This window comes from Poromitra crassiceps (genome assembly GCF_964638095.1).
Source record: "Poromitra crassiceps genome assembly, chromosome: 3".
Taxonomy (NCBI): Eukaryota; Metazoa; Chordata; class Actinopteri; order Beryciformes; family Melamphaidae; genus Poromitra; species Poromitra crassiceps.
In genome coordinates, this window is record NC_139625.1 from 80,174,249 (window position 1) to 80,187,406 (window position 13,158).

The 13,158-nt window shown below is 45.2% G+C and overlaps 1 protein-coding gene across 1 annotated transcript in view; it reads left to right on the top strand.

The window, feature by feature from the left end:
- The first annotated feature begins 492 nt into the window (after window positions 1-492).
- Window positions 493-13,158, top strand: part of LOC310772708 (kalirin-like) — a 141,042-nt gene continuing 128,376 nt past the window's right edge. Inside the window, exons 1-5 of the mRNA XM_083632583.1 lie at window positions 493-660; window positions 5,291-5,514; window positions 7,352-7,664; window positions 8,748-8,870; window positions 9,803-9,994. Of these exons, the coding sequence (XP_083488709.1) occupies window positions 508-660; window positions 5,291-5,514; window positions 7,352-7,664; window positions 8,748-8,870; window positions 9,803-9,994 (1,005 nt within the window). The 5' untranslated portion in view covers window positions 493-507. The remainder of the gene's footprint in view (window positions 661-5,290; window positions 5,515-7,351; window positions 7,665-8,747; window positions 8,871-9,802; window positions 9,995-13,158) is intronic.

Below are 13,158 nucleotides of genomic sequence, written 5' to 3' on the forward strand. Positions count from 1 at the left end.
TCTGCCTGTCTGTCTGTCTCTCTCTGCCTGTCTCTCTCTCTCTGGCTGTCTCTCACTCTGCCTGTCTGTCTGTCTCTCTCTCTCTGCCGGTCTCTCTCTGTACCTGTCTCTATCTCTGCCTGCCTCTCACTCTGCCTGTCTGTCTGTCTCTCTCTCTGTCTGTTGTCTCTCTCTCACTCTGCCTGTCTGTCTCTCTCTCTCTGCCTGTCTGTCTCTCTCTGCCTACCTCTGTCTGCCTGTCTCTCTGTCTGCCTATCTCTCTGTGCCTGTTTCTCTCTGTCTCTCTCTCTGCCTCTGCCTGTCTCTCTCTGATGTTTTTCTCTCTGTCTCTCCCTCTCTGCATGTCTCTCTCTGTGCCTGGCTGTCTCTCTCTGTCTCTCTGCCTGTCTCTCTCTGGCATCTCTCTGCCTGTCTCTCTCTCTGCCTGTCTCTCTCTCTCTGCCTGTCTCTGCCTGTCTCTCTCCCAGTGATGACGTGCGTGGGCGGGGCTTCACGGTGGTGGTGGACATGCGGGGCAGTAAGTGGGACAGTGTGAAGCCAGTCTTGAGGACCCTTCAGGAGAGTTTCAGCTCCTCCATCAGCTCTGCTCTGCTCATCAAGCCCGACACCTTCTGGCAGAAGCACAAGACTAACCTGGGCAGTGCCAAGCTCAGCTTTGAGGTAATGCTGTCATCATGGTTTTTAAAGGTCCCATATCCTGCTATTTTTTTTAGAAGGGAGAAGGGAGGAAGGAATGTGATCAAGAGGGCAGGAGGTGGCTTGGTTAGACCTGATACGTTTAAGGACATCTTCAGGGGAGAGGGGAGAGAAGGAAGCAAGGTGACAAAATCATCAGCTGAAAGGGAGGGGGAGGGGAGGGAGGGAGATGAGGGAGGAGAAGGTGGAAAACAGTTTCCTGGGGTTGGAGGCAGAAGACTTCAGTGATGAAGGAAGTATTTGCTGTTGACACAGCAGAGGTGAAGTTGGAGAGGATGAGGTGGTAGGCAGAGAGATCGTCAGGGTGCTGTGATTTTCTCCATTTCCTCTCAGTTGCACGAAGGTCTGTTCGATGAGTTTGCAGAGATTCAGACAATCAAGGAGCAGGGGGAGTGGATGGAATTGCAAATAAACAGCCTGCATTTATATAGTGCTTTTATCCAAAGTGCTTTACAATCAGTAGGTACATTAACCCATTCACACACATTCATACACCAATGGCGGCAAGCTAACACGCAGGGTTCTGGCACAGCCATCGGGAGCAATTTGGGGTTCATTATCTTGCCCAAGGACACACCGACATGGAGAGTGGAGGAGCCGCGGACCGAATCACTGACCTCTTTTATCTCAAACGATTAGTGGACGACCCGCTCTACCTCCTGAGCTACCATGGATGGAGCAGGTTTAGTGGTGAGTGGGTAGAGAGAATCAAGAGAGGATAGAAGAGTAGTGGAGGCCTCCTCAGTGGACAGGAGAGAGAACTGCTCGGCTGAAGGAAGAAAGGAGAGGAGAGCAGAAGAGAGGGAGGTAGGTGAGAGAGTTTTTAGGTTGCGCCCGGAGGTGATAGTGTGAATCAGGGCTGGACTGGGACCAAAAAAGCTACCTGCCATGTGTCAGACAGGCCCACAATTTCGAATCGGCCCAATTTTTCGAGCTCGCGCTCGCTTCGCTCGCACTCGCATGGGTTGGGGATTTACTTATAAAGCCACATGTTATGACCCGGTCTAGGGGTTTTAGGCGTAATGATGTTGCAGTATTGAATAAACGTGCCCAGTGAGAACTCAATGTTTACTTATTAAATAGACATAAGTACAGTACTAAACATAACAACACTGATTTTTTTTAAACGCAAATACAAGTGTATTGATTGTTGTCATGTTGGCGTCCCTCCCTACCACTAGGAATCAGTATTGTTATAGGTGAAACTATAAAACTAAACTAAAACTTAGATACTCAAAACCAAAAAATATAGAGTAGATTACTTTGGACATAATATAGCCACACAAACATTTCCCATATGTCTGATGTTTCTTTCCCCATAGTCTGTTACAACTCAACTCATTCCATGCCTGTGTTTGATGGAGCAAGCAAGCAAGTCATTGGAAATGAAATATTGTTTATAAGTTACTCTAATAAGCACAGTTTAGATATTAATCTAAACGTTATAAAAACGTGAAAATCATAACATAAACGTGTTGCCGTTTAACCCATCTGGCTACCACCATGAATAACGTTACGTTAGCTAGCTCACTCATCGATTACCTAGCAGTGTGCACCAATCCTAAAAGTTGTCATTTTGTTGAAATTAAGTAGTGCTTGGTCGATCATATGTACGCCAAATTTACCAGCAGGCTCTACGAATTTGTGAAGGCCTTTAGGTAGTTTTCTACCAGGAGGTGCGATTGCCGATATCAAGGAAGGCAGTGTGTTAAATTGCCACATTTTCTAATAGAGTTTGGCGTGTACCGCGTCAAGGCTACAAGCCAGCCCAGAATCCTATCGCTTGGTCAAATTCAAATAGCTGCCACACTTACCTCAAACGAGTGAGACGCAGACGAACTTAAGGGCCACTCCAGAGACCAGAATCATTCATTAATGACGCCTGAATGGACTGCGGTCACGCCATCCGCACTTTGAGGAAGCGTAGTCGCGCTATCTGCACGTAAAATCCATTGAGCGTCTACTTCGCTCTGCACGGTAAAGAGTGGGTGAGCCCCTCATGGTGCCTTCAGGTACGCCTCGTACACCCAGAAACAGATACTAATGGCCACAGAGCTTGTTGTAAACAGCACAGATAATGTTGAATGGGCTGCTACCGGCCCAATCAAATACATAATACATACTTTTTCACCAACCTGACCGGCCCACTTCGCAGCGGCCCGCCGGCCATTGCACCGGTAAGAATACATTACAGTCCAGCCGTGGTGTGAATGGATGGTGGGTGACAGTTTGGGGGTAAGATGGGAAGGGAGAGGTTTACAAAGAGGTTGGAGGTGCAGCAGGATCTGGTGAAGACCAGGTCAAGCACGTTCCCTGCCTTGTGAGTTGGAGGAGATTGAGAGAGGGAGATCGAACGACGAGAAAAAGTTAAAGAAGGGCAGAGATTGCAGGGTTACCGCCTGGATGTTGAAGTCACCCAGAAGAATGAGTGGAGTGTCATCCTCAGGAAACACGGAGAGGAGGGTATCCATCTCATCATGGAAGTTACCAAGCTGACCAGGTGGGCAGTAGATCACCACAATGTTGAGCTTGATAGGGAGGGTTACAGAGACTGCATGGCATTCAAGGAGGATATAGAGAGATGAGAGAGAGGAGTGACAGCACTGTTTCCCCTACCATTCTATAGGCCTGGCGGGCCACCAGGCCATCGACGCCCCCGCCAGGCCAGAAAAAATATATATACAGTATATATATTTTTTTCCTGCTCTCCCCAAAATTTCAATAAACCTTTATGGCATATTATTACAATACAACAATACTGGTGTTGACAGTGTTGACAGTAATAGAAGATGCCAAATCATTCAAACATTACGCATTTTGCTTTTAGGAGCATCGTGCCAGCGTGTGGCACTGTTCCAAAAACGTGTCAACGTGTGTCGTTGCCTGGGAAACGCACATCCCATAATACAACAACCGCATCCCATAATAGTATGATGATACTTGGGATGCCATTGCGAACATAGATGTGAACAGGTTAGCTAAAAGTTTAGCGTCGCCAGCGAGGGCCCCCACCGTTGCGGTCGGGGTACGTTTCGAAATCCCTCCAGGCCTGAAAGATTTTCTAGGGGAAACACTGGACAGCGTAGGTCTACTTGGGTGAGATGAGGAGTCTGGTGCCTCTCCCACAGCCAGAGGCTCTGGGGATGTGAGAGAAAGAATAAGCAGCTGCTAGAGTGGCACTGTTTTCAGGTATGATCCAGGTCTCTGTGAGGGCTAGAAAGTGGAGGGATTGAGATAGAGCATGGCCTGAAACGGTCTCAGTTTTCTTAACAGCCGACTGGCAGTTCCAGGATCCTCCAGCAATAGTAAAAGGACTGCTGGTGCGGTTTGTAAGATTACATGGGTTTCTACACGTGGAAAAAGTGCCATGGCTACACGGCCTATGAACTGATGTTACAACAGGGATGGGAAAGACACACCAATCCCATTTCTTATTTTTACCCTTATCCCTCACTTTTGAGTGTCCTTCGCTTTACCCCTTGCCCTTCAAAACAGACCCACAAGGGGTAGGGTTTGAACAATTACCTAGTAAATGGGACACCACTCATTATGTCATCATTTTTCAAACTGGGATAATAAAGCTATTTCTGGTTCAAACAGATTGAATGAACTCTGCAGATTCTCATAGATATACTATGTTGTCATCATATTGCATATTTCCACAAATTAAAAAATAATAATTTAATTCCTGAGACATACTAACTTATTTATAAATTATAAAAACTCAGGAGACACAGCTGCTGTACAAAAAGTTGTATTAATGTGATAGAGTGTCTGGTTCTCAAAATATAATCAAGCTCGTGTCTAGTACAATCCAAACCTTGTCACATAACACAGAACGTCTTTGCACAGACATATCAAACCAGAAGTCTCAAAAGCGATGGGAGCGGCCTACCTTCTACTGCATGGGGCGATGACAATCGGTAGTCTGGAGCTCCATCGGCAGCTCCCGTTCAGTAGGTTAGGGAGGCTAATGGTAAAGAATAGTCTGACACACACAGTCACACCCATACACGTGGAAACAAAGGGAAAACTAGGGAACCGGAGAGCAGGAGCGATACATGCTTCCTGATCAGACTAACAGAGTCAAATGGCAGAGAGGGGCCCGCAGCGGAAATGCCCCGTCATAATAAACTCTAAGCCACTCCCACTTCCTGTTTGACTTTCTGTAGCAAAGATGTAAATTACAATATCATAAGTAAACAAAGGGGTCCCTGACAAACACATGTCAATTTACATATCACTCTGTGACATTAAACAATATATTATTTTATTCGTTACCTGGTTTGCTCTGGAGTCACTGGAAAACATGATTATAACATTAAAGTGGGCTTCAAATTTACGTTGATATATCCTGGTTTTCCGACGTGTGAAATGCCAACATTTTATTCTGGCAATTGGGTTGCTTTATAATCCAAAACCAAACCAAACAAATATCTTACCAAATAATGCTGGATCCTAGAAAAAATGCTCTTGCTGACCAAAACTGGGAAAAACTGAAAACTGAAATTAACCTGAGAAGGCAAAATGTCCACCTGTTGGACCCGTCCCAGCTGACCTCTGACCTGTCTGACCCCCTGCCTGTCTCTCTCAGACTAGCTTGGTGTCAGTAGAAGGATTGTCTCGGTTGGTTGACCCGTCCCAGCTGACCTCTGACCTGGGGGGGTCTCTTGAGTACGACCATGTGGAGTGGACTGAGCTGCGTCTGGGTCTGGAGGAGTTCTCCGGCGCAGCGGCCACACTGCTGGCCCAGCTGGAGACGCTGGAGGTGGGGCTTAGCTGCGGTGGCGAGCCAACCGACGTCGAGGAGGCCCGCAGGTACGAGACGAGGGGGCGGGGCTTGTCATCATGCTCGACTGTGATTGGATAATCTAAATTATGTTCTGTCTGACCTTTATAGAGTACCACAGGAATCCTGAGACCCAGATGTCAGCACTTCCGATTCCTTCATCTCAAAATCAATGGGATTTTTGTATGGGGATTTTGGTTAAACTAGATTATCAGGACGCGCGGCCTTCAAATACGTTTTGCTGGGACTCCGGCCCGGTATTGTGTTGTGTAAGGTCTGTGTGTGTTCTGGGTAGGGCTGCAACAACTAATCGATAAAATCGATACAAATCGATTATTAAATTTGTTGGCAACGAATTTCATTATCGATTCGTTGGGCCGCAGAGCCGTCTGTTTTGTTTGCAAAACAGCTGACGGCAGCTCAGTTGCTGTAGCCCAGAGCTGGCTACGTCACTCCCCGGCGTCCCTGCTGTCGCGGAGCATACTACGTCACTCGCTTTCTCCTCTGTTATGTTTTAGGTCAGTGGTTAGGAGCGGCGCATGCAGCAACATGGCTGAGGGGAGAAAGCCGCTCGCCCCAATCATCAAAATTATGAGAGCCCTTCACGTTAACTAAAACTAAAAAGTATTTTACGTGCAAACTCTGCAAAGTCGATCTTGCATGACACGGAAGTACCAATGCATGAACACCTGAAACGAAAACACGTTGGATTCATGGATGATCCCGGGTGAAGGGAGATCAGCTGGGTAAATTAACAGCGTTATGCTAGTACAAACTCGATAGGTAAACTAACGTTACATTACTAGACCCATGTGCCTTGCATTTTGAATTGTGGAAATGTTCGTCTCACAACAGATAGTTTGTTTCGTTTATCTAACGTTAAACGTTAATAGCCTGTGCGGTGTTTGCTCACCACCCAGGTTGACAAGCATGGCTAGTTCGACCGGCTAGTTCGTTACATTAGCTGGGTAACGTTAGTGGTAGAGCCAAGTGGTAGTGTTGTCACGATACCAAAATTTTGACTTTCGATACCGATACCGATATTGATACCAATAGCGATATCGATACCGATACAGACACTGGGATCTATTCCGGTATTGATACTCGATCCCGAGGCCGACTGATACTGATGCCAACCTTCAAAAAAAGCTCAGAACACACACAGACCGTACACACACAACACATTACCGGGCCCGAGTCAGGCATTCGGGTAGTGTAGTGGTAGATTCCCTGTCTACCAACACGAGGGTCGCAGGTTCGCGCCCCTGTGTTACCTCCGGCTTGGTCGGGTGTCCTGCGGGTGGGAAGCCGTATTAAGGGTATGTCATGGTCGCTGCACTAGTGCCTCCTCTGGAAGGGAACTGCTGGGAATAGCGTGATCCTCCCACCAGTTAGTACGGCACTCCCCAGGTCGACAGAGGGGGTGCAGCGACCGGGGAAGCAAGTGAAAATTGGCCAAGTACAAAAAATCCAGAAAAAAACTGGGCTGGAGTCCCACCAAACTAGATTTGAAGGCCTGATAATCTAGTTTAAACAAAATCCCAAGACAAAAAACCCATTGACTTCCCGATTAGGGAACCAGGAAGTGCGTGAATTCTGGGTTAGCCTATAAAAATACGTCATCCCTGCTCTGTTCAACAAAATACAAAGTCATCATATTTGCCTCTTATAATGTTTTGTCGTTCAATAATAGAAAAAAAGGGGGAAAAAATGTTTTTTTTTGTATTTGAAAATAAGACAAAAAAAGGAAAACTACAAGCATAATTCTGATGTTGACAGAATTTTCTTACTCATCATTATCATTGAGTTGGTCAAAAAGCGCTCTTTTGTCAGATTGAAGCTGGTTCTGATGTTTTGTGTCTCCAGACTTCTAGAAGAACATGGCAGACTCCGCAGCACCATTTCCGCAGCGCCCGTCGACGCCCTGGACCGTGAGGGGCGGAGCTTGCTCCAGCGCATGCGGCTCGGCCCCACACATGGTGACGCCCCTGGCGATAGTAACCATGGTAACAGCTGGTTATCAGGGGGAGCAGACTTCCAGAGTGTGGCGCCCAGCGTGGCGTCTCTCCTCGACCACCTGCAGAGCGCCCAGCGCCAAATGCTGACCAGCTGGAGCCAACGCAAGCTGCACCTTGACCAATCACTGCAGCTGCACCTGTACGAGCAGGATGCTGCCAAGGTGAGGGAGGAGCCTGTAGACACCTGCAATGTGAGGGAGGAGCCTGTAGGCACTGGAAGGTGAGGGAGGAGCCTGTAGACACCTGGAAGGTGAGGGAGGGGCCTGTAGACACATGGAAGGCGAGGGAAGAGCCTGGGGACACCTGTAAGGTGAGGGAGGAGCCTCTAGACACCTGTAATGTGAGGGAAAAGCTTGGAGACACCTGTAAGGTGAGGGAAAAGCCTGTAGACACCTGTAAGGTGAGGGAGGAGCCTGTAGACACCATAAGGTGAGGGAGGGGCCTGTAGACAGCTGGAAGGTGAGCGAGGAGCCTGTAGACACCTGGACAGTGAGGGAAGGAGCCTGTAGGCACCTGGGAGGTTATTATTATTAATTGTGTATATTTACATTTATATTTTGTCATTTAGCTCATGCTTTTGTGAAAATGTAGTAATGTTCAATTGTTCTAAATTGTGTGTGACGTTTTTATTAGGGGTGACCCCAAATAGTCGACGATTCGATGATTCGACTGAGCCTGATTCGATTTCCAATCTCACAGTCGAATAGTCGCAAAATGTGGTTATGAAACAAGGATCATTCCATTCCACCTATCTGGGGGTGCTGAATTTCTGATATATATATATTTTTAATATATATTTTATTTTCAAATTTTTGCAGAACAATAAACAAACAAGACAAACAAGCTCAGACACAGGAAAACAAAAATCTGTACATCATCAGTACAGCGCATGCGCATCATGGCGAGGAAGTAACTTTGGTTACTCTTTGGTAGTTCGGTTACTCTTTGTTAGTTCTCGGTGTGTAGATTTACTGTATTTTGGGCAACTGAATGGAGAAAGCACTTGTACCATATACTACCATTGTAGTGCTAAGCTATCTTCACACAGATAAAGGAATCTACATTCTACATTTAATATTGGCAATATGGCAAATAGGCGAATCTCCAAAAATGTTGGCAGATCCCTTTAAAATGAATCTTGAATTTGAATATCTCTGTCTCTCTCCCTCTCCCCCTGTCTCTCTCCCCCCCCCCCCCCCCCCCCCTCCCTCTCTCTCTCTGCATCTCTCTCGACCCTCGCCTAGATGTCAGAGTGGATCTCTCACAGTAAGGAGTTGTTTCTTCAGAGTGTGGGCGAGGTCGGCCTGAACCACCAGCACGCCCTCGACCTCCAGAACCAACACCAACACTTCACCAACAACTGCATGGTACTGTGTGTGTGTGTGTGTGTGTGTGTGTGTGTGTGTGTGTGTGTGTGTTCCCATGGTCTTGGAAAACCTGAAAATTCATGGATTTTCAAAATCTCTTTGTTATGGAATTGGTAAAAGAAATCCTAGAAAGTTTTGGAAAAGTCATGGAATTAAAAAATAATCATTGAAGGTTTTGGAAAAGTCATGGAATTTGTAAAAAAAAAAATCCTTGAAAGTTTTGGAAAAGTTTTGAAAAAGTCATGCGATTAGTAAAAATCCTTGAAAGTTTGGAAAAAGTCATGGAATTGGCTGTTGACGTAATGTAGCTCGAATAGGTGTTGGTTTTAGTGCTTCTTGTATTTTATATTAATATTTTTTTATAGAAAATCAATAATGATTTATTTCAATAGAGTATCACAGGGGTGATGTATTTTTGTAGGCGTGCCAAGAAATCCCTGCACTTCCTGGTTCTTACGTGTAAAAGTCAATGGGATTTTTGTATGGGAATTTTTGTTAAATGCATGAAATAACTTATTTCCTTATAACCTTATTTCAAATAAGGTCTGTCTCACATTTATGAAACAGCAAAGTTTGTGTTCAGCAAGATAATCTTTACAAATGAGGACCACGTTTTTGACTTTTCTTTTGAAGTCCTTTGAATTTTCCTAATTTCTTTGTGAAGATTATCTTACTAAACACAAAGTTCACTGTTTGATAAACCTTTGTTAACCACAGACCTTATTTCAAGCATTTAACCAAAACCCCCATACAAAATCCCATTGACTTTTACACGTAAGAACCAGGGAGTGCTAACATCCAGGTCTTCCGGACTCATTCCTGCGCACTACAATCCAATATATATGTGTGTGTGTGTGTGTGTGTGTGTGTGTTTGTGTGTGTGTGCGTGCGTGTGTGTGTGTGCATGCGTTTGTGTGTGTGTGTGTGTGCAGAACGGCAGTGTGAATGTGGACAGCGTGGTTACTGTGGCAACGCGGCTGGCGGAGGCAGGTCACTATGCGGCGGAGCGTATCACTGCCGTGTCGTCACAGCTACGGGACGACTGGACCGCCCTGACTGCCGCACTGGATGAGCGACAAAACACGCTCAACATGGCAATTGGCTTCCACCAGGGGGCCGAGCAGGTGAGCAGTACTATCAGCAGGACTGCTAATATGTTTAAGCACTGGCCACCAAGTCCCTACATTTGATGGCCAAAGAAAAATTTTGGTGGGTCAAATGTAAACTTATGTAAAAACAATACAGGCAATAAGGCAATTTAACACAACTTAACACAGTCTTCCTTAACTGTGACACAAAAGTCATTAACATAATGATAATATATAATTATTTACGGTAATAGAGTGATCTTGTTTGCCACCTTATGGCTTTAAAGGGATAGTTCAGTTTGTTTGAAGTGGGGTCCTATGAGGTACTCTCATACAGTCAGTGCACTGGGTAAAGCACTCTGGACGCATCGCCCACCGAGATAGGAGAACTGCACTCCAGCTGCGGCAGGCACAGAGAGCTGTCTGCTGAGTGTGATGGGGGCCAAGAGCAAAAACATACAAAACAACAGAAAGAATACATAAAGTGCTTCCATACTGCTCACCTGGCATAATGCAAGTCTCCACAAGCCCTGTGATGCCAAGTTGACTTGAAAATATGTCATTTACACCCTGTTTTTAGCTGAAATCGTCACTGGAGCTAGCAGCTGAAAGTTCAACAACTAGGGTACAACCTTGCTACAGTGACGATTTCAGCTAAAAACAGGGTGTAAATGACATCTTTTCAAGTCAACTTGGCATCTCAGGGTTTGTGGGAGACTTGCATTATGCCAGGTGAGCAGTATGGAAGCATTTCATGTATTTTTTCTGTTGTTTTGTATGTTTTTGCTCTTGGCCCCCATCACACTCAGCAGACAGCTCTCTGTGCCTGTTGCAGCTGGAGTGCAGTTCTCCTATCTAGGTGGGCGATGTGTCCAGAGTGCTTTACCCAGTGCACTGACTGTATGAGAGTACCTCATAGGACCCCACTTCAAACAAACTGAACTATCCCTTTAAGATGCAAATGCATTTGGGGTGTTACTTTATGGTTGGCCAGCAAATAACAGTGTTAGCCTCGCTGTAGTCTTCTTGTGGTTGATTGATTGATTGAAATCTTTATTGACAAATTATGCCTGCACATAAAGAACAACACAACAGCACACATCTGTCAAAAGGACAAAGCACAAGAAAGCCGAGGGCTTATTTCCATTGTGGTTCCAACAGTAAAACAGTCACATACAGCTTCAAAGAAAACCAAAATAATTAAAACATAAAATTACAAGAAACAAGGACATGGTAAGAGGGGTTAAAAACTTAAGACCAACTATTATGCAGCCAGCTTTTTAACACATTGACTGCCAGACGTTTTTTTTTGCTGTAGGTAGCTTCTGCCAAGCCGTTTTTTGAGGATTATGGCTCATTTTATAAGAGCCGAGGATTCGTTTCAGCTTGGAGTTTGTGAACATACAATATCTCAAAAGTACTAATAGAATGTGTACTTTCTCTGTCTAAAAGAGTTAGTTTGTAGAGTTAGTAGTTATGTAAGCATTAGCAGTTGAATACAGCATGGTTTTAGCGTGAAAAAGAATATTCAGAGATAAACGGCTTTTTGTGAAATTGGATGGAACTGTCACTTTAACCATTCATTTTTGGCTCTCTCTCTCTCTCTCTCCCTCCCCCTCTCGCTCTCTCTCTCTCTCTCCCTCCCTCTCGCTCTCCCTCCCTCTCTCTCTCTCTCTCTCTCTCTCTCTCTCTCTCTCTCCCTCCCTCTCGAGTTGCTTCAACTCCGCCCTCCGTGGGCGGACAAGCTTGTCACCAGTCAGTGCTTTGCTGCTCTCCTGTGCCTGCATGTCTGGGCCGCTGTTTGAGGAAGTCGGGAAGGACTCGCTCGTTTGGAGTTTTGGTTGAGAGAAGTTTTTGCGATTCTGGTCATATTTATGCTGCGTGTTTCAAAGTGTGTTCCTCCAACTGTAATCTATCACCCGATCATAGTAGATCGGCTGAATCTATTATGTAAATTTGCAATCCCGCATCGCCAGCAATCAGCGCGAAAAGGAGAATGGCTGGGCTGAGAATGGCTTGACAAGTTAAAAAAATGCTTTCCTTCCTCTAGCCAGGCGAGCACTGTTGCCACTTAGTGGGTCGGTGGAATGGGTTGTAAACGTTCGGTGGCTCCAATAATTATATAAGAGATGTAAAAGGCTTAGATGCACAACCCACCGTCAAAAAAAAAAAATCGATGCCAAAAACGTGTAAACACGTTGTTGGCAGGGAACAGCTGGATTCTGAAAACGTGTTCATACGTTGTTGGCAGTGAATGAGTTAAGGTGGACTTGAATTTAATGACGGAGTTAATCAACTTCAGGCTGTCCGGTAATTTATTCCACATTACAGCTGCTGAATATAAAAAACATTTTCTCCCCATACAGCTTGAATTGTATGGGTACAAGCTACAAGACTAGTGGAGCTCCCTCTGGTGGAATAACTGTGTACATCACTAAACTTGGAGAAATAGTTTTGAATCTACTTTGGTATCGCATGATGTAAAATCCTGTGGACCATACACATTTTTTTACAGTATGTGTAACTCTTTCCTCCACTCGGAGCCACTTGAGGCTAAGGAAGTGGGCAGGGAGAAGGTGAGTTCTGAGATGGAGTGATAACATCAGCCTAACTCATTTGTTTTGTGACATCTGGAGTTTCTTTTTTAGGGTCTTAGTGATGTGTACCAGGAGGTACAGGCATAATCAATGTGGCATTGTATAACTGCACCTGCCAATATTTGTAGGGCACTTGTGTCTAAAAACGAGGATAATCTAATTACAATTTTTACCTTTTGGTTGACCTTTGAGATGACTTTTATAATTTATTATCCAAAATGCAGCCTAAGTATGTTAATTATTCTTTTGCTGGAACTGAAGCGTTACCGACTACTATATTAAAACCAGGAGATTTCTTTAGTTTAGCATTTCAATCAAAACGTATCGACTCAGTTTTTCCAAGATGGAGTCATAACTTGTAGACCAATTTGGAGTGGACATCACAGGGTTATGTCACTGCAGTTGCGCACGCAGCATGGTAGCAGAACATCTGAGGAAACAAGTGAAATCGAAACTAGAGAGATCCCCGGAATAAGGGAAAAAGACGTCTTGTGCCGTATGACGCTGGGCTTTCCCACTAGGAATAATATTCCTAGTGGCTTCTTCATATTATGAAGAAGTCCAGCACTGCAACTTTGGCAATGTAGTTGTATCCTAGACCCA